The sequence below is a fragment of the Pseudorca crassidens genome, chromosome 9 (assembly GCF_039906515.1).
Source record: "Pseudorca crassidens isolate mPseCra1 chromosome 9, mPseCra1.hap1, whole genome shotgun sequence".
Classification (NCBI taxonomy): domain Eukaryota; kingdom Metazoa; phylum Chordata; class Mammalia; order Artiodactyla; family Delphinidae; genus Pseudorca; species Pseudorca crassidens.
This window is the reverse complement of record NC_090304.1, coordinates 51,527,769-51,545,935: the sequence shown is the minus strand read 5'-3', so window position 1 is coordinate 51,545,935 and position 18,167 is coordinate 51,527,769. Positions and strand designations below refer to the sequence as shown.

The 18,167-nt window shown below is 48.5% G+C and overlaps 1 protein-coding gene across 3 annotated transcripts in view; it reads left to right on the top strand.

Annotated features, from left to right (window-relative positions):
- Positions 1 to 10,586: 10,586 nt before the first annotated feature.
- STARD10 (StAR related lipid transfer domain containing 10) overlaps positions 10,587 to 18,167 on the top strand; it is a 34,292-nt gene continuing 26,711 nt past the window's right edge. The window contains exons 1-2 of one of the 3 annotated variants that reach the window (XR_010946173.1): positions 10,587 to 11,351; positions 11,921 to 12,116. Coding sequence is in view for 2 of the 3 variants with exons in the window: in XM_067750259.1 (XP_067606360.1) it covers positions 11,931 to 12,116 (186 nt within the window). In the remaining variant the exon portion in view is untranslated. The remainder of the gene's footprint in view (positions 11,352 to 11,920; positions 12,117 to 18,167) is intronic. The other 2 variants (XM_067750259.1, XM_067750257.1) reach the window with 2 other exon arrangements.

Here is an 18,167-nt window from a genome sequence, read left to right as displayed (position 1 = left end):
AGGGGACTCCGTGACGTCAGGGGGCGGGCAGCGGCGGGGAATCCCCGGATTGTACTAAGAGTGGTCTTGGGGGGGAGAACGGAACGAAAATGTGGGGGGGAACCGCCCCAGGCTCTAGACCACCCGGATCCCACAAAAACTCTCACATGAGTGGGGTCTCCTATCGCTGTTGGGGCAGAGAGCGAGGAGCGAGGTCGGAGCCTCCGGGGCGGCTTCCCCCTCGCCTGTTGGCGCGCTCCGCAGGCGGGGCCTCCGGAGCCTGTGTTCCTTAACTCCACCGCGCCCCGACTGAAGTCAACAGTAACAGACACTCTGTACCAGGCGGCTCTCTAAACCGGGCACCTGGAGACCCCCCCCCTCTCACACCCGGACCCTGCCCTCGAGTCCTTCAAGATCGGTGAGGGGAGACGACACAGACACAAGGCAGACAATGTATGACAGCGAGATAAGAAAGCACGGAAGAGGAAGGGACTGAAGGGAGGAGGCCCTGCTTTGCGGAGGTGATGGCACTGAGTTGGGTCGTAAGGGAGGCAATAGGCATTGGCCAGGAGGAGAGAGAAACGGATTCCAGGCAGCTGGAAGAACAAATGCAGAGGTTCGAGGGCATAAAAACTTCCAGCAGATTCGAGCCTGGAAGGACGGGAGGCAGAACTGCCCTTGTGGGGAGCAAGGTTTTAGGGTCCAGTTCGTCGCAGAAAATTTAGGACCTTGAGAGTGAAGGAGAGCAGCTGATTTCATCCAGCAAACCCCTGGCCTAGAGGGGAGAAAAGGCTTGCCTGAGATTGCACAGGAGTGGATGGCTGAGCTGGCCTGCAACCCAGTATCAGCAACCCTGACAGGGCTCAACCGATCACTCTATTTGGGCGGCCTCTGGAAGAGCAGCAGCATCTCTTACAGGTACACTTGACAGTGAATCGTGGGTTTGCAGGGAACTGTGACAAAACTGCCTCCAGCAAGACCCCTGTGCAGAGCTCTGCAGACAGGATGGTGTGACGAATGAAAGGAGAGATTCGCTGGAGCCATACAAGCCATGGAGGTGACAGGTTTGTTGAAATGCAGATGGGGATGGGTCACAGGTCTTGGAAAGCTGTAAATGCCAGTGACACCGCAGGAGAGTGTACCCTGCTCTGCTCTGAAACCACAATGAGTTGAGCTCAGTACCCCCTGTGCCACTGTCTTTGACCCTCATATCCTTTGCACATGCTATGTCTGCTGTTTGGAACATCTTTCCCTCTAGTGGGCCTGGCTCCTACTCATAGGTCACCTCCTCCAGAAAAACTTTGTTGCACCTGCACTGAGTTAAGCCTTCTCTGACCTCAGCCCCAGCCCAAGCCTAGCCTGTCTATTGAAGGAGTGGGTGGTGGGTGTTAACATTAACTAGAAGGTGTGCCCAGGAGAAGGGCATGGTACCCACTGGAGGCTCAGGGCCAGTTGACGACAGTGATAAATTCCCTTTAGGACTGACTGACTTGCAGGTGCCTGGGGACACCATCATAGGAGCTTAGGTTGTGCACATTGAAGGGTATGTTATTGCTGTGAGGCACAGAGGCGTTATTTCTCTCAGTTGGAGAGTCATATTGGGATGAGGGTTTCCTAACCCTTTTCTGACTCACAAAACACTCCTAGGAAATTTAAAATAATTTTGTCATTTTTCGATAGTATATGATAAAGAAGTATTTGATTTTGGCTAAAAATATTTATTTTTTATCTTTAGAATATGAAAAGTTGGGACTTCCCTGGTAGCGCAGTGGTTAGGAATCCGCCTGCCAATGCAGGGGACACAGGTTCGAGCCCTGGTCCGGGAAGATCCCATGTGCCGTGGAGCAACTAAGCCCATGCGCCACGGAGCAACTAAGCCCATGCGCCACAACTACTGAGCCTGCGCTCTGGAGCCCGCGAGCCACAACTACTGAGTCCATGCACTACAACTACTGAAGCCGACGCACCTAGAGCCTGTGCTCCACAACAAGAGAAGCCTCCACAATGAGAAGTCCCCGCAGCCCAACGAAGAGTAGCCCCCGCTCGCCGCAACTAGAGAAAGCCCACGTGCAGCAATGAAGACCCAACGCAGCCAAATAAATAAATTTATAAAAGAAAAAATATGAAAAGTTGTATTATAAAATTCGCTTTTTAAAATTTTAGGTAATATTCATAATATATGAAGGCAAATTTCTTTTTTTTTAATTTATTTTTTAATTTTTGGCTGCCTTGGGTCTTCATTGCTGCACGCAGGCTTTCTCTAGTTGCGGCGAGCATTGCGGTGCACAGGCTTCTCATTGCGGTGGCTTCTCTTGTTGCAGAGCACAGCCTCCAGGATCGTGGGCTTCAGTAGTTGCAGCACATGGGCTCAGTAGTTGTGGCTTGCGGGCTCCAGAGCGCAGGCTCAGTTGCTCCACAGCATGTGGGTCTTCCCAGACTAGGGCTCGAACCCGTGTCCCCTGCACTGGCAGGCGGATTCTTAACCACTGCGCCACGAGGGAAGCCCTAAAGACCTACTGTTTTTAGAATGTAGTTTGAAACTTGCACCTGGGTTAGGCATCTCCCAGCAGGCAAAGTGATTATTTAAAAGCCTAAATCAGTTCTTGTTACTCTACTTAAAACCCTTCTAAGGCTTTTCAGCATATTCAAAGCAAATCCCTAAACCTTTTCTGTGGCCTTCAAGGCCCTGCTTGGTCTGGCTCCTGCTCACATGTCTGACCTTACCTCTTTCTACTCTTTGATAAAACCTTATTCACAGCACTGAAATCACTGCCAAACTCAGTCCTACTGTGGAACCTTTGCCTTGGCTATTTCCTATTCCTGGTGCTCTTCCTCCTGAACTTTTAGGGACTGACTCCTGCCCACAAGTCAGATTTCAGAAGGCCTTCCCTGTTCACCCAATCTGAAATAGCTCCCATCCCAATTAATGTCTACAAATCATCCAGTTGTTGTTCCTTTCGGAGCACTTATCACTCTCAGAAAGGATCATGTTTCTGTGTTTGTTTTGTTGTGTATGGCCTATCTCTCCGATCAGGCTGGAAGCTTCAGCAGAGCCAGGACCAAGTCAGCCTTGATCCCAGCTCTGTCTTCAAACACCTAGAACAGGGCCTGGCATCAACTGACTAGGTGATCAGTAAATATTTACTGCTGTTGCTGTTATCAAAAATATACAAAAACAAGGACTTCCCTGGTGACACAGTGGTTAAGAATCCACGTGCCAATGCAGGGGACACGGGTTTGAGCCCTGGTCTGGGAAGATCCCACATGCCGCGGAGCAGCTAAGCCCATGCGCCACAACAACTGAGCCTGCGCTCTAGAGCCCGCGAGCCACAACTACTGAAGCCCGCGTGCCTAGAGCCCATGCTCTGCAGCAAGACAAGCCACCTCAATGAGAAGCCCGCACACTGCAATGAAGAGCCAATGCAACCAAAAATAAAATTAAAAAAATATATATATATATATACACACACACACACACACACAAAAACAGCTCTCATGACTCAGTACTTAGAAGTTTTGAATTCAAAATTGTAACCATTTTTAACTGAAAAATAAATCACATGCCCGTAGCCAAAAATTCAAATAGTATAAGAGTGAGCCTCTTCACTTCACACCTTCATATTGGTTAGCATAGGACAGACTATTTAGTGGTCTTTTGGTTATCTATTACTTAATACAACTATTTCTTAATAGCTCTCATGATTCTGAGTGTTGCCTGAGCTCAGATGATTCTTGCTTTGAGCCTCTTACATGGTCGTAGTCACAACCAGGACTGGAATCATATGAAGACTCAGCCGGGTTGGTCGCTAATAATGGCTCACTTATTTAGCCAGCAGGAGATGCTGGCTGTTGGCTGGAAGGTGGATTCGAGCTGAAAACCTGAAAACGAAAGCCCTACATGTGGCCCCACCACATAACTTAGGTTTCTCAGAGCACAGTGGCTAGATTCTGAGAGGATGCATCCCAAAACAAGCATTCCAACAGACAGCAAGAAAGCTACTGGTCTCTTAAGCCTTGACCCCAGAAGCTTACACAGCATCACTTTCTCTGCATTCTACTGGCCGAAGCAGTCCCAGTCCAGGCCAGATTCAAGGACAGAGACCCCAGCTTTCAGTGAAAGGAGCGTCAAAGAATTTCTGGCCATCTTTAATCCACTATATGTGGTACCAAATAAACCTTCAAATCTCAGTGGCTTAAAACACAAAAATGTATGTCTCCCTCACATTCCAGTGTGGGGTAGACCATGTGGTGTACTATTCTCCTTCAACAGTGACTCAGATCCAAGCTGCTTCCTCCCAGCATCTCCATCATCTCAGAGTTCTTTGATCCCAACTGTTCGGATGGGAGAGAGGTTAGGGGTGGGGGTGGGGGGGAACATTCACACTGATACTTAATTGCCTTGGACCTGAAGTGACACATTCTTCTGCCCACCTCCTCGTTGGTGAGATCACATCTACTAGGAAGGCTGGAAAATGTAGTCTCCCCTGTTCCCTGGAAGAGAAAATTCGGTGTGAATGCATCATTATTACTGATACACACCAATGTCCCAGTCTCCTTCTCTAGAAGTATCACCATGAACAATTTAGTGTGTATCCTTTCAGAAATATTTATATATATACGAGACTATAAACACACATGTAGCATTTACACGCTGTTCCACATTTGCTTCTTTATGTAACTATATTTTCAATGTCTTGCAGAACTTTCCATATCAGACTACATAGATCTACATCATTCCTTTTTTTTTTTTTAGTTTCACATCATCTTTATTATTGCTTAAAAAAAATTAAACAATGACTATCAAAATCTTTTTTTACTTTCAGGAAATTTGAGGATTTTTTTTGAATTTTAGAATTTTATTTTTTTATACAGCAGGTTCTTAGTTAACTATTTTATACATATTAGTGTATATATGTCAATCTAATCTCCCAATTCATCCCACCCCCACCCCACTTTCCCCCCTTGGTGTCCATACATTTGTTCTCTACATCTGTGCCTCTGTTTCTGCCCTGCAAACCGGTTCATCTGTACCATTTTTCTAGGTTCCACATATATGCGTTAATATACAATATTTGTTTTTCTCTTTCTGACTTACTTCACTCTGTATGACAGTCTCTAGATCCAACCACGTCTCTACAAATGACCCAATTTCATTCCTTTTTATGGCTGAGTAATATTCCATTGTATATATGTACCACATCTTCTTTATCCATTCGTCTGTCGATGGGCATTTAGGTTGCTTCCATGATCTGGCTATCGTAAATAGTGCTGCAATGAACATTGGGGTGCATGTGTCTTTTTGAATTACGGTTTTCTCTGGGTATATGCCCAGTAGTGGGATTGCTAGGTCATATGGTAATTCTAGTTTTAGTTTTTTGTTTGTTTTGTTTTGTTTTGTTTTTGCGATACGCAGGCCTCTCACTGTTGTGGCCTCTCCCGTTGCAGAGCACAGGCTCCAGACGCACAGGCTCAGTGGCCATGGCTCATGGGCATAGCCACTCCATGGCACGTGGGATCTTCCCAGACTGGGGCACGAACCCGTGTCCCCTGCATCAGCAGGTGGACTCTCAACCACTGCGCCACCAGGGAAGCCCTGAATGGCTATAATTTTAAAAAAATTGTTTTAATAGAAAATAATACGCATTGGCAAGGATGTTAAGAAATTGGATGGATTGGGAGATATGGATGGACATATATACACTATTGAAACTATGTATAAAACAGATAACTAATGAGAACCTACTGTATAGCACAGGAAACTCTACTCAGTGCTCTGTGGTGACCTAAATGAGAAGGAAATCCAAAAAAAGGGATATATGTATACATATAGCTGATTCACTTTGCTGTACAGTAGAAACTAACACAGCATTGTAAAGCAACTGTACCCAATAAAGTTAATTTAAAAAAAAAAAAGAAAGAAAGAAATTGGAACAACCTTTGGGCATTGCTAGTGGGAATGTAAAATGGTACAGCTGCTGTGGAAAAGTTTGATGGTTTCTCAAAAGGTTAAACATGTAAACTACTGTATGACCCAGCAATTCCACTGCTAGATTTACTGAAGGCAAGGACTCAAAGAGATAGTTGTATGCCCATTTCATAGTAACATTATTCATAATAGACAAAAGGTGGAGACAATTGGTGTCCATCAACAGATGAATGGATAAACAAAATGTGGTTTATACCTACAATGGAATGTTATTCAGCCATAAAAAGGAATGAAGTTCTGATACACGCTACAACTTGTATGAACCTTGAAAACTTATACTACGTGAAATAAGTCAGATACCAAAGGACAAATATTTTATGATTCCACTTATATAAAATATATAGAATACTCAAATTCATGGAGACAATGTAGATTAGAGGTTACTGGGGCTGTGTAGAGGAAATAGGTAGTTATTACATAATGTTTACAAAATTTGTTTGAGATGATGAAACAGTTTTGGAAATAGTGGTGATGGCTGTGCAACATTGTGAATGTAATTAATGCCACTGAATTACTGTACACTTAAAAATGGTTAAAGTGGTAATTTTTATGTTATATACACAAAGTAAAAAGAGAAAACAGATAGAGAGAATAGTATACACAAAGTGAAAGGACACTATATACAAAGTAAAAAGACACTATACACAAAGTAAAAAGAGAGGCAGATAGAGAGATGGATGAGGAGAAAATACTTGCGACATGTATAACAAATTAGTAAAATCCAGAAGATATAAAGAACTTCCACAAGTCAACTAAAGAACAGAAAACCCAGTATAAAAACGGGCAATGACTTTTATCAGAAGAAGAAAAACAAATGGTCCACAAAAAATAAAACTATGCAAAACTAGTGAAATGTAAGTTAAAGTATGACTGAGAGGTCAAGTTTCACTCATCAGACTGGTAAAAATTAAGAAATTTATTAATATTTAGAGGTGAGGGGAAATGGAACCATCATTCCTGCTGGTGGGAACGTAAACAGGGCTAACCTCTTGGGAAGGCACTTTGGTCATACTACACACACACACATTCAAACACACCCTTGGCCCCAGCAGTTGCACTCCAGTATATGACAGGATGAATGGTTACATATATGGTATATCCACAAGGTGGAATTCAATGCAATCCAAAGAAGAAGCTGGATCTGTGTGTCCTAACATGGAAATATATGTCTGAAATACTTCATAATACTTTTTAGACTTCCCTGGAGGTCCAATGGTTAGGACTCTGCGCTTCCACCACAGGCGGCCCGGGTTTGATCCCTGGTCAGGGAACTAAGATCCTGCAAGTCTCGAGGCTTGCCCAAAAATAAATAAAATAACAGTAATAATAATACTTTTTAAAATCCAACAGGTTTATTTTTTGTTTCTAATGTTTATGTTTTGTTTCTAAATGATGAGATTAAATGTTCAGACTGCTGTTTGCAAGCAGTTTTCACAAATGATACCGGGGAGAGTGGGCTGGCTTTATTCTCGGAACATGAAAAGCCAAATGAAGTATGATCATCACGTCCACTTTTTTTTTCTTTTTTCTAGCTGTAGCTTTGCAGTCTTATTGACATCTGGATGTGCCGTGTATACATTTTGATTGGATAAATGCAAGAATCTGGCAACAATCATCTTTAGACAAATTTATAGGTTTATTTTTATGCTTCTCTTTAAATAGTTGTTTATGTCTATAACCAATGGACCACCAAAGATTATAAATTAAATAATATAGAACTAAAAATTAAACAGTCTAAAAGCATGAAATGGTCAAAATGCTTGGGGTTTGAGGGAAGTGAGTTCATCTGTAGCTAAAGGGGTCCTGGGACCCCCAACCTTCCCTACACACCACGTGCACGCACTGTTGACTATTGCATTAAAGTGAAAACAGTGTTTGGAATGGGATGAACTGAAACTACACCCACCAAGGAGAGAAACTTGTGATTTGGGCATCATTCAATATGGGCGAATGTGAACAATGCTTTGAAATGGGCAGGAAAGATGACCTCTTCTCATTTTCCAAAAAGGCAGGTCAAAGTTATATGAATAAGAGGAATAGAAAATTCTTTGGTAGATGAGATGTGGCAGAGGTGGGGTGGAATAAAGTGGCAAGAGGGTCCTTCACAAGGAACTTAAATCCTCAAGATGTTGAAGTATATTTGGTTTTAGCCGTGTTCAAGAGAAAACCAAGCACAGCCCAAGAGGAAGCTTCTTCCCACAGTACTCACCCTCCCTCTGGGCAGCAGGCAGGCCACAGCTCGACCCTATGCAAAGCCACCAGGCTCAGCGAAAATAGGTGGCTATGAAATTCCCAAGGCACTAGCAGGGACTAGGGACTGGATGAGCTGGTGACACAACTGGAAGAGCTTCTAGGGAGGAGACCATGAGAGATGAGGGGGAGACAGGTGGGATCGCCTCTGCAGCCTCCTTTGTGAGGCCCCAGCCATTATCAAGGGCTCGGGGGCGGTGGGGGCGGAAAGGGGCAGAGTAATTGAGACCCGCTTTTCACTTACAGCCCATCATTCCTTCCAACTTTCTACAGTTTTAGGCTGCTGACCTATGTGAAAAGCAGCTGATCCAGTGTGATGCCGTTTGAGGACAGTGAGTGAAGAGGTACCTGACCCAGGTGAGGAGTGTCCCACCATCTCATGGTCAGAGGTGGTCAGTGCCTAGTTCTTACTTGGAACACAGCAGTGAAGAGTGGTTGCCAAAAGAAAAAAAAAAAAAGATTCAGTATTAAATACACTGAGTTTGGGCTTCCCTGGTGGCGCAGTGGTTAAGAATCCACCTGCCAATGCAGGAGACACGGTTTCGAGCCCTGGTCCAGGAAGATCCCACATGCCGCGGAGCAACTAAGCCCGTGCGCTACAACTACTGAGCCTACGCTCTGGAGCCCGCGAGCCACAGCTACTGAAGCCCGTGCGCCTAGAGCCTGTGCTCTGCAACAAGAGAAGCCACCGCAATGAGAAGCCCGCGCACCGCAATGAAGAGCCAACGCAGCCAAAAATAAATACATAAATGAATTTCAAAAAATAAATAAATACGCTGCGTTTAAGGAACCAGAAGCAGACATCCCAGAGGCCAGAGAAAGGCCTAAACCATAAATTGGGGAATCAGCTTATGGATGGAAGTGAATGAGGTCATCCAAAGAGAGTACGCAGAGTGAAGAGAGGGCCTGTTATAGAACCAGAATGACACCAGTATTTCAGCGTGTCAGCCCAATCAAAGATCACCAGGGACAAATCCATAGTCCAATGAAGTCAGGTTTATTGACCCATTGCTAGGAGGAAGACAACACATCAGAGGAAAAATGAGATATCCTACCAAACACAAAGGAATAGAGTTCTTATAGGATTTGAGAGAGAGGTGGAATTAGGTGAAATTTAAATGAGGCAATATTTTGATGGCTCAAAGCAAAGCAGAACTGCGTCTGGACTGCTCAGTGGACTCAAGGTCCTGTTTCCTTGGAAACAATAAAGTTAAGGCAGATGTGGAATATATGTTTAGAAATCCCTTATCTGAGTCTCTGCACCTGGATTGTAAATCCTGTCCTTTTAGTGATTTAACTCCTCCAGGCAAGAGTTTCATTCCTACTTATATAATTTCAAACAGCAAAATTTCTGACAGTCTATGATTTTAGAAAACAAAGTTGCTCGGTAAGAAAGTAGTCACTCAAAGGAGGGGGTTGTTATGACATTTTATAGTTGCAGTATATCCTTGGGGAAAATATTGTTTCTTATTAATTTTGCAGCTGGCTTTATCTGTGCCCGTTATTCCAGCCTGATGAACATCACAGCAGATTTTTACAGTCTGAACTAATTTTTAGGTTTTCAAGGGACACACAATGGAGGTGGAATCTGCAAAGCCTAAGTGTAGTGAGTAGGCAGTGTGGACAAAACAGTGTTGCCTGACGTCAGTAAACAAAGAATGCTTCCTGCCATCCAGCCATCAGGCACTGCAGGCACCCCTGAACGGTGCACCCTGAGGGGAATTCTGGATGGAGAAAAACAGGATACTAGCCCTAGATAGTTAAGTTGCATACCAAAGGAATAATTTCAATGAGCCCAGACTCTTGCATCTTCCCATGCATAGGCACTAAAACAATTAACTGGAGATGTCTGGTTTCTTGTGTGTGATTAGCAGTAATCTTTGGATGTTCACTACATGTTTTTTTCAGGAAAAACTCCTTGCTCCTCCCTTACGTCTTTGGAACAGTCCTTCAGAGCTATCTGAGAGGCTGCCATCCCCGGCTATAGTCCTCAGTAAGGCTGCGAATAAAACAAAGTTCTCAACTTTTAGGTGGTGTACTTACTTTTAGTCAACAGTAGGAAGAAAACTAAATTGTCAGGTCTCACAAAGCGGGAAGGTGATTGTTGGTATTGAACACTAAGAGGTCTAGTCTAGTATAGTGTGCCGCTGTCAAATATGGTAGCCATTAGCCATAGGTGGCTATTTAAATGTAATTAAAAGTAATTAATTGAATTTAAAAAATAAACTCAGTAAAAGTTTTTCTTCCTCCATGGCACTTAGCCTCATGTCAAATGTCCAGTAGCCACAGATTAGACGCTACCCTATTGGACAATGCAGCTATAGAATATTTCCATTATTATAAACAGTTCTTTTGAACAGCAGTAAGAGAACTCAGAGTCCCAGGCGACGGTGACGCCTGGGAGTGCAGTCTCCTAAGAGTGATGGGGGTGGAAGCCCTGTGGGAGGTGCAGACACGTAGTGCGTAGTATTCTTTCTAAAACTCAGTCCAACAGCGCTACTCTCTCCCTATGACAGCTATCGTGTAACTCGTGCGTACTTCGAACCCACAGCCCAGGCTCAGAGAGCGAGGCTCCACCACTTCATCGCGTTTCCCTGCCTGCACAAACTCACTACCGTCCCCACACTCCATCTCCCCACGTGCCCCAGGCCCTTTTCCCGCGACTCTGGCTCTTGGACTTCTGGGAAATGTAGTTTTAACAGCGTTCCAACTCGGAAAAGTTCTAGCAGCTAATTGAGGCTCCCAAGAGGCAGTGCACGGGCCGCCATATCTGCCGTGAGGGGCGCCAAAGTCGGCACCCCTACTAAAGTACAGCGGTAACTGAGATGCTGGAGTCCTGGGAGACCGCGCTGTGCCTCTCCCTGCCATTCCTTAGGTCTGCGCCGCTCCGAAGTTGTAGAAACGCCTCAACCCAAGCAGAGCAGACAGGGCCCCAGGGAACCATAGTAACTGGGCGGCCACAACCACTAGGGGACTTGAAGGCAGCGTCCGACGGCGAACAGCCAGAAGGCCATTGGGCGGCCCCTTACGCGGAGCGCACGCGCAAATGCTGGGCCTCAAGGCTTCCGTAAACACCAAAGAGCGCCTGCGCAAACGGAGCGCCTCGGGATGGACACGAGGGGGCGCCTTAGCAAAGGTAAGAGTAATAAATAGTAACGTAACCGTCCCGTTGTTCTTCTGTTGTCCTTTTTCTTATGGTTTGCAAAGCACAGCCCCCTTCATTGCCTCTCTTAATTTGATCCTTAGAGCAGTCATTTTACCAGTGGGGCAACGGGTCAGAGAAAGTCATACAGCCAGAGTCCTATCTTAACAGTGTGGAAGACCACAGATGGTTCAGGATTCAAGGACTCTAGCCCAGGCTCTATCTCTCAGTTGCTGTGTGACCTTGATAGTTCTGTTCCCCTGAGGACCTAAGCTTTCTCATTTGTAAATGGAAATAGGTTATTGGAAGGATTGAATAAGATCCGGAAGTGAAACTAAGTTGCCAAGCAATGTATAAAGGCAAAAGATTATTATAATCGGGTGATTGCAGATTGAGGAGCTATTTCCTCATTATACAAATTGCAAAACTGAGGGCCCCAAGAAGGGCAGGAGCTTGCCCCAGGTCTCAGCAGTCTGTGAGCAAGGGCTAACGCGCAGGCTTCCTGCGTTTGGGCTTGGAGCCCTTCCCTGCACCCCAAGGATTAGTGTCTTTGTTGGATACAGGCTTAGAGAGATGGAGTCTGGAGGAGTCCCTATTCCTCATCCTTCTCCTACCCAACCTGGGCCTAGTGGAGAAAGGCCCTGTTCTGTTGAGATGACTACCAAAGGCCAGAAACTAAGGAGGAACTGGAGAATCCTGAAGACAGAGGACAGTGTTGCTGGAGCTGTACAGACCCTGCTTCTCAGGAGAGTGGCCCAGGTAAACGAACGAACTCAAGTGTGACAGATGAAGGAGTAATATGAAGGGGACAGACCCTGAATGGAAAAGAGTGGGCTCTGTTTCTGAGCCTGGGAGGAATTGGGTGCTCAGGTGATTCCAGTTGGGGCCAGCGATAGCTGGAGGTGGTGCCTGGGCTGGCTTGGATGCTAAGGAGATGAAGTGATGCTGGTTGAGCTGAGAGGCTGTAGGAGCCACTCCTCCAACCAGGTGGAGCAGTCAGGTGGCACCATAGGCATACCTTACCACCCCCCAAGATCAGGCAGCTGCCTGCCAGGGAGATGAACTTTTCTCTGTCCTTTGGAACTGGGCTGTACCCAGTTGTTTGTCTCTGGAGTGCTCTTAGAGGTTCTGGACATAGGTATAGGAGGGGCTAGGAGACCCTAAGGTCTGGTTGCAGATGGGGCCTCCTCAGGCAAGTCATGAAAGGCAGGTGTTTGTAGAAACAGAAATTCAAGATCCTCCCCACCTCCAAGTATCTAATTCCCTGGACCTTCACTTATCATCTGTTTTCAGCAGGGGAAACAGAGGCTAAAGGAAGAAAGAACTTTTCTTCAGGACACACAAGGAGCTGGCGTAAAATTGGACTAGGACAGGGATCTTTCCATTACATGGCAGTGATCAAACATCTTCATCAAACATTTATTGAGTGTCTAATGTATACGCTGAGAAGAGCTACCTTAGGGTACAAACAGAAGCCAGGAGTGCAGTCAGACCTGGCTTTTAACTAGCCCTCCCAGTGACTTAATGCTGGGATCCTTGGTGAGTCACTACCCCACTCTGAGCCTCACTGTCTGTAGAGTGGCGTGATAAGCCTTATTCAAGGGCTGTCTTGAGGTATAACTATGAAATAAATGAGTTAAGAACTGTTACACGTGTAGAACATCACCAGGCACATGGTACATGCTCAGCAAACATTAGCCACTCTTTGTTACTCAGGAACACAGGTGGAGGCCAGCTGCAGATAGGGTTCTCCCAGAGCCCAGCAGGGGCAGAGATGTCGCAGCCCCAGGTCTGTCCATCTCCCAGATACCTCCACTCTGTGCTCAGGGGGCCTGCATTTCTGGAAGTCGAAGGGGGCACTCACATCCCCATTTCCCCCTCTGGCACTGGGAACCTGGCAGGGAGCATTTACACCTCTACATGCACGTGATTCACTTCCCCACAACCTGGGTCCAGAGTAAAGGTGATTCTTGCCCAAAGGTCACAGCCCTGGACAGTGAGACCAGAACCACAACCCTTTCTCCCGGCAGGACAGAAGTCCCAAAAGGCTGACAGCAGGGCCTTGACTTGTGTGTTCCTTGAACAGAGCAGGAGCCACGGGCAGAGAGGAGCCTGGGTGGGAGACAGGGCCCAACGTCAGATAACCCTGCCGCCAGCCCACCCTGTTTGAAGATGGCAGTCTTGCTCAGTGGTAAATTCAGCTCTGGTCCAGGCCTCCCTAGTGGAGGTCTGGTTCAAACCCCTTATTCACAGAGGAAGAAAGAGAAGCCCGGAGAGGCCGGGAACTCACCAGGAGCCCCACAGTAAGGTGGGAGTGAGTCTGAGCCAGAACTCAGGTGTCCTGATGTTAGGCCAGGGCTCTGCCTGGCAGCTGGTTTGGAGGGGGCAGGGCTTGGCTACATCTCCTTCCCCACGGCCACCACAGTCCCGCTTGGAGCCAGCCTCAAATGCAGCCACCTGGGTGGGTTGTGGTCGGGGAGTGGCAGGGTGGGGGTGGGTGCATGGATAGGTAAAGGGAGGGGGGAGCACAGGATCTGGTCAGAGAGAAGCCCAGAGCCGAGCTGGGGCAGGTGGACTGGGGAGCTCTCCTTGGTGTGTGTGGCTGCTGTAGGATTCTAGGGCCTTGTTAATCCGTCTGAGGCAGCAGAAGATAAAACTACCACGGGAGCACACTCCTGGAGGAGGGGAGCAGAGCAGATTCAGGAATGAGTCACAGAGCCCAAGCCCTAAATTTAGAAGGTGCTGAAGGAGGCAGCCGCCCCCGGGAGAGCACTGTGGAGATGCCCGCTAACGCGGGGCACCAGGGCCTCAGGGAAGGGGGTAGAGGCTGGCAGGAGTCCCCTGCACGGCAGTGCCCCATGGAAGCTGGGTCTATTCTAGGCCTGTTCCAGGTGTGAATTTTGGCCCCAGAATGAACCCCGACTCAAGGCAGAGCCTTCAGCCCCACTCACTGACAGAGCTCCTAGCAAGCCTTCCCCACACCAGCCCTTCACAGGGTCCTAGGAACCAGCCCCTGGAGTGTGGACGTCTCAGTACTGTCCTGCCCGCTGGCTGGGCATAGCCAGGCTCCCTGGGTCCTGCTGCTGTCCTAGCATCCAGTTGTCAGACACTGGGGAAGGGGCTGTGTGGATGCAAGGAGCTCATGCCATTGAGCGAAGGCCTTCCAAAGGGAGCCCATCCAGGCCTTTGTAGCTGTTTGGAATTGGGGTGAGGGAGGGGGACAAGATGTCATAGCACTCACTTCTGCTTTATTCTCAGCCCTCCAGGCTCCAAGTGAACCCAGACTGTTTCTTTTCTTCCACGTCAGAAGAGGGAGGCACTGCCTCCAGGTCAAGGAACAGAGGCTTAGGAAAGAGGCCATGCCTTGGGGACAGCTGGCAGACGGGGGTTAAGGGGCCTCAGGAGACAAGAACTGATAGCAGCTGTGGTGTTTATTGAGTGCTCATTGCTTGCTGGGCACCGTGCTGAGCTCTCCACGTGCGTGAACTCACTTCGTCCCCGAGGCAATGGTGTAAGTCCTACTAGCCTACTCATTCTAGAAATGGTAGTACTGAGACACAGAGAGGTTAAGTAACTTGTTCTAGATCACACAGTAAGAGGTTTTAACCCAGACAGCCTGGCTCCATAGCCCAGGCTCTTAACCATTGTGGTAGACTGCTGAGCAGGGTATTTCACCCTGTCTATTCCTCCTCCTCTTCTGTCCTTCCCTCCCCATCCTCCAGTCCCTGTACCCTAGAGTCCTGGGAGCTTCTCTCTGGGCCTTGCGGGGTCTTGCTGCCCAGGGTGCTCCCAGGCTTGGGGGAAAGAGACTAACAGAGCTCCACTGCAACCCCCCCTCCATGCAGGACTTCACAATTTACAGAGCCCATCCACCTGCCCCAGGCCGGTGGAGGGGCATCCTGAGCACCACCCCTTCGACAGGAAGACAGACCAGAGAGGTGCAGAGCCTTGCCCAAGGTCGGCAGGGCCCAGGGTGGAACCATGGAGACTCCTCTTTGGGAGGGCCCAGGCCCAGATGGCCAGCACCCCCTCTGCAGGCTGGGTCTTTCTGCTGATGATGTCTTTGGGGCACTGCCGCCTGCAGCAGCTCAGTTCGATTGCTGGGTTGATGCAGCCTTCCACAAGCCCTCAAGTTTCCAGTCAGAGGCTCCTGATCCATCTGCCTGACCCCAGGCCCTCCCCTCAGCTATGTGCTCAGGCTGGGTGGCAGTGGGGGTGGAGGTGTCTTTGTGTGTCTCTGGGGAGGACGAGGTTTTCTGGCCCTTTTACCAGGGCAAGAACTCCAGCCTTGGGACGACAGCCTCTTTTCTGGAAGCCTGCACAACTTCCTTCTTTCCGTTTCTTCGTATTTTTTAATCTCAAAGCTGGGCCCTCAGTGCCCTGCCAGGACAGTTCCCACCTCCTGGGACCAGAGGGGCCTCTGGGGAGCACTTAGGATCACCCGTTGGATGGGGGAAGGGGCAGAGGGTCCACCCCCCCAAACCCCTAAGCTATTGTTCCTACCTGGGAGAGGCTCGTCTAAGAGGCCTGCTTGAGGAGCTCAGACCTGCCCAGGAACACAGCCCAGCCCAGGTATAACATGACTTCCCTTGCACCCCTTCTGCCCCTGCCAGGGGACCACACGTGGGGATACCAAGGATAGGTTCTGTTTCTTGCTGGGCCTTATTTTTCTCGTTTGTCAAATGAGGCTAAGAGTCCCTGTATGACCTTCCACCTAAGGTTATTGTGAAGGTTAGACAAAATGAGTGTGGCAGACTCTTACTCTGGCCCAGGGCCCCTTCACAGAGAGGATGTGCAAGGCCGTTCGTGTGTGTGTGCGTGTGCACGTATGTGCACGTGTGTGCAACAGCTGTGACCCGGGTGCTGACTGTACCTTCCCAGGGCAGGTGAGGGACTGGTGTAGCTCTCTGAGGCTTTGTGATGTGGGTGTGGCACAGGGCTCAGGTATAAGGTTGCCAGATTTAGCAAATATTTGCTACATGCTCATACTAAAAATGATCTTCCTTATCTGAAAATCAAATTTCACGAGGTGTCCTGGGTTTTATCTGGCAACTCTACTTGGGTGACCTGGTGCACCCGAGCCAGTGTACCCATGTTGGGCTCCCACGCATGAGACTGAGGTTGTATGTGGCTGTGTGGGTCTGTGACAGGACATCAGTGTGATGGCACATGGCTGTGACAGTGTCACCAGGAGGAGAGGGGATGTGGGTAACTGTGATTGTGTGCCTCTCTGTGACTCCCTCAGGCTCTAGCAGCTCCCTCAGGGCAGTGCTTGGGATCTTTGCTCAGGGAGGCCCAGCAGGGGTAGGAGACCCACCCTGGGCAAACACTTAGATCCAGGTCCAGTTGGGACTGGGGTGCCGAGCCTATTGCCACCTGCATCAAACTGTAAAGGACATGTGCGTCTCAAGGCCGAGCCAGCCCTGGGGGCCTCAGGGTGCTCTGCCCTGGGCCCTTCCAGAGGGGCCTCAGGAATTACCTCTCTACTCTGCTCCTTCCTGGTGACATCACACAGGTCATTGCCCAGTCTTCTAGAACGGTGCCCCCAGGATACTGCCTCGTTACCCTAGGCAACCTGGGAATTTTCTCCAACTAAACTGGCAGGGCCAGTTACCCCTGAGGAGAGGGAGTTGGGGGAGAAGGCGTCAGGGGGGCCTTCTCCTCATCTCCCAGGGGGAGATCCAGGCAGCCATCCGTCGGACTAGATGATGAGTTGGAGGGAGCACCCCAGAGCAAGTCAAGACCTGGTAGCCCCTCATTGTCCAGGACACTGGACAGGGTGGGGCCCTTGGGCAGAGGATGAATCCTGAAGCAGAGAGAGGGTGGTGACTACCCCAAGGTCACCCCTGGGGTAGTGAAAGTAGTGGTGTATAATGGGGAACAGGGACAGAGCCTTGGGTTAGGAGCTGGGAGACCTAGGATCTTACCTCTGCTTTGTCCCTGCTGGTGGAGCCTTTGTTTCTCCATCTGTACAGTTAGGGGCTGTGGCCATATGATATCAGTCTCAGGGTCTTTAGTCCTGACGGGGACTCAGCGAGGGGAGTTGAGGGGAATGTGAGGGACCAGGTCATGGGTGGCTCCAGGCAGGTGCCCTGACCCTATTGCAACAGCTGTCAGGGGGCAGTGAGCAAGGACTGGTGTGGATATCTCCAAACGACCGCCAACCCCCATTCCAAGAGTCCTGTGGTACTGGAGGTCCCTAGATGGGTTCTGTCTTACTTTGATTCAGGGGCGTCCCCATGCCTCCCACACCTCAGCTGCTCTCTCTGTGAGGGGCATGTGTAAGACCAGCACTTGCTCAGCACCGTGGGTAATGATTCCTCACATTCTCATGATCCCTCTCAGTTTGCTAAGCACCTTCTCTTTCTCTTACACGCTCCTGCCTTCCACTCCCACTCTGACTCCTGCTTGGTGTTGTCCCATTCTGGGGCTGGGGCCCAGAGAGGCACCTCACCCAATCCACTTTCCGTCAAGGGGCCCTGTGGCTGGTGCAGGGGCTGCAGCGGGCGGTGCAGGGGCTGCAGCGGGCAGAGCAGGGTCATGCTTTGCCAAGCTTTTCCACTGTTTACTCTTTCCTGAGAATCTTAACAACCATCCTATCAAGATGTTACCTTAACACTTTTTTGTTGGAAATATGCCATTTTTGTACAGTGCATTTATTCCTCCCTACCCTTCTCCCTCCGGTTATATTTTTAGTTACTTGGAGGTGAAACTGATACATGTACAACTCTTTTCCTTGCAATAATTCTCAGAGAGTAGGTATTATTATTCTAGATGAAGAAACTGAGGCTCAGAGAGGACATGTCACCT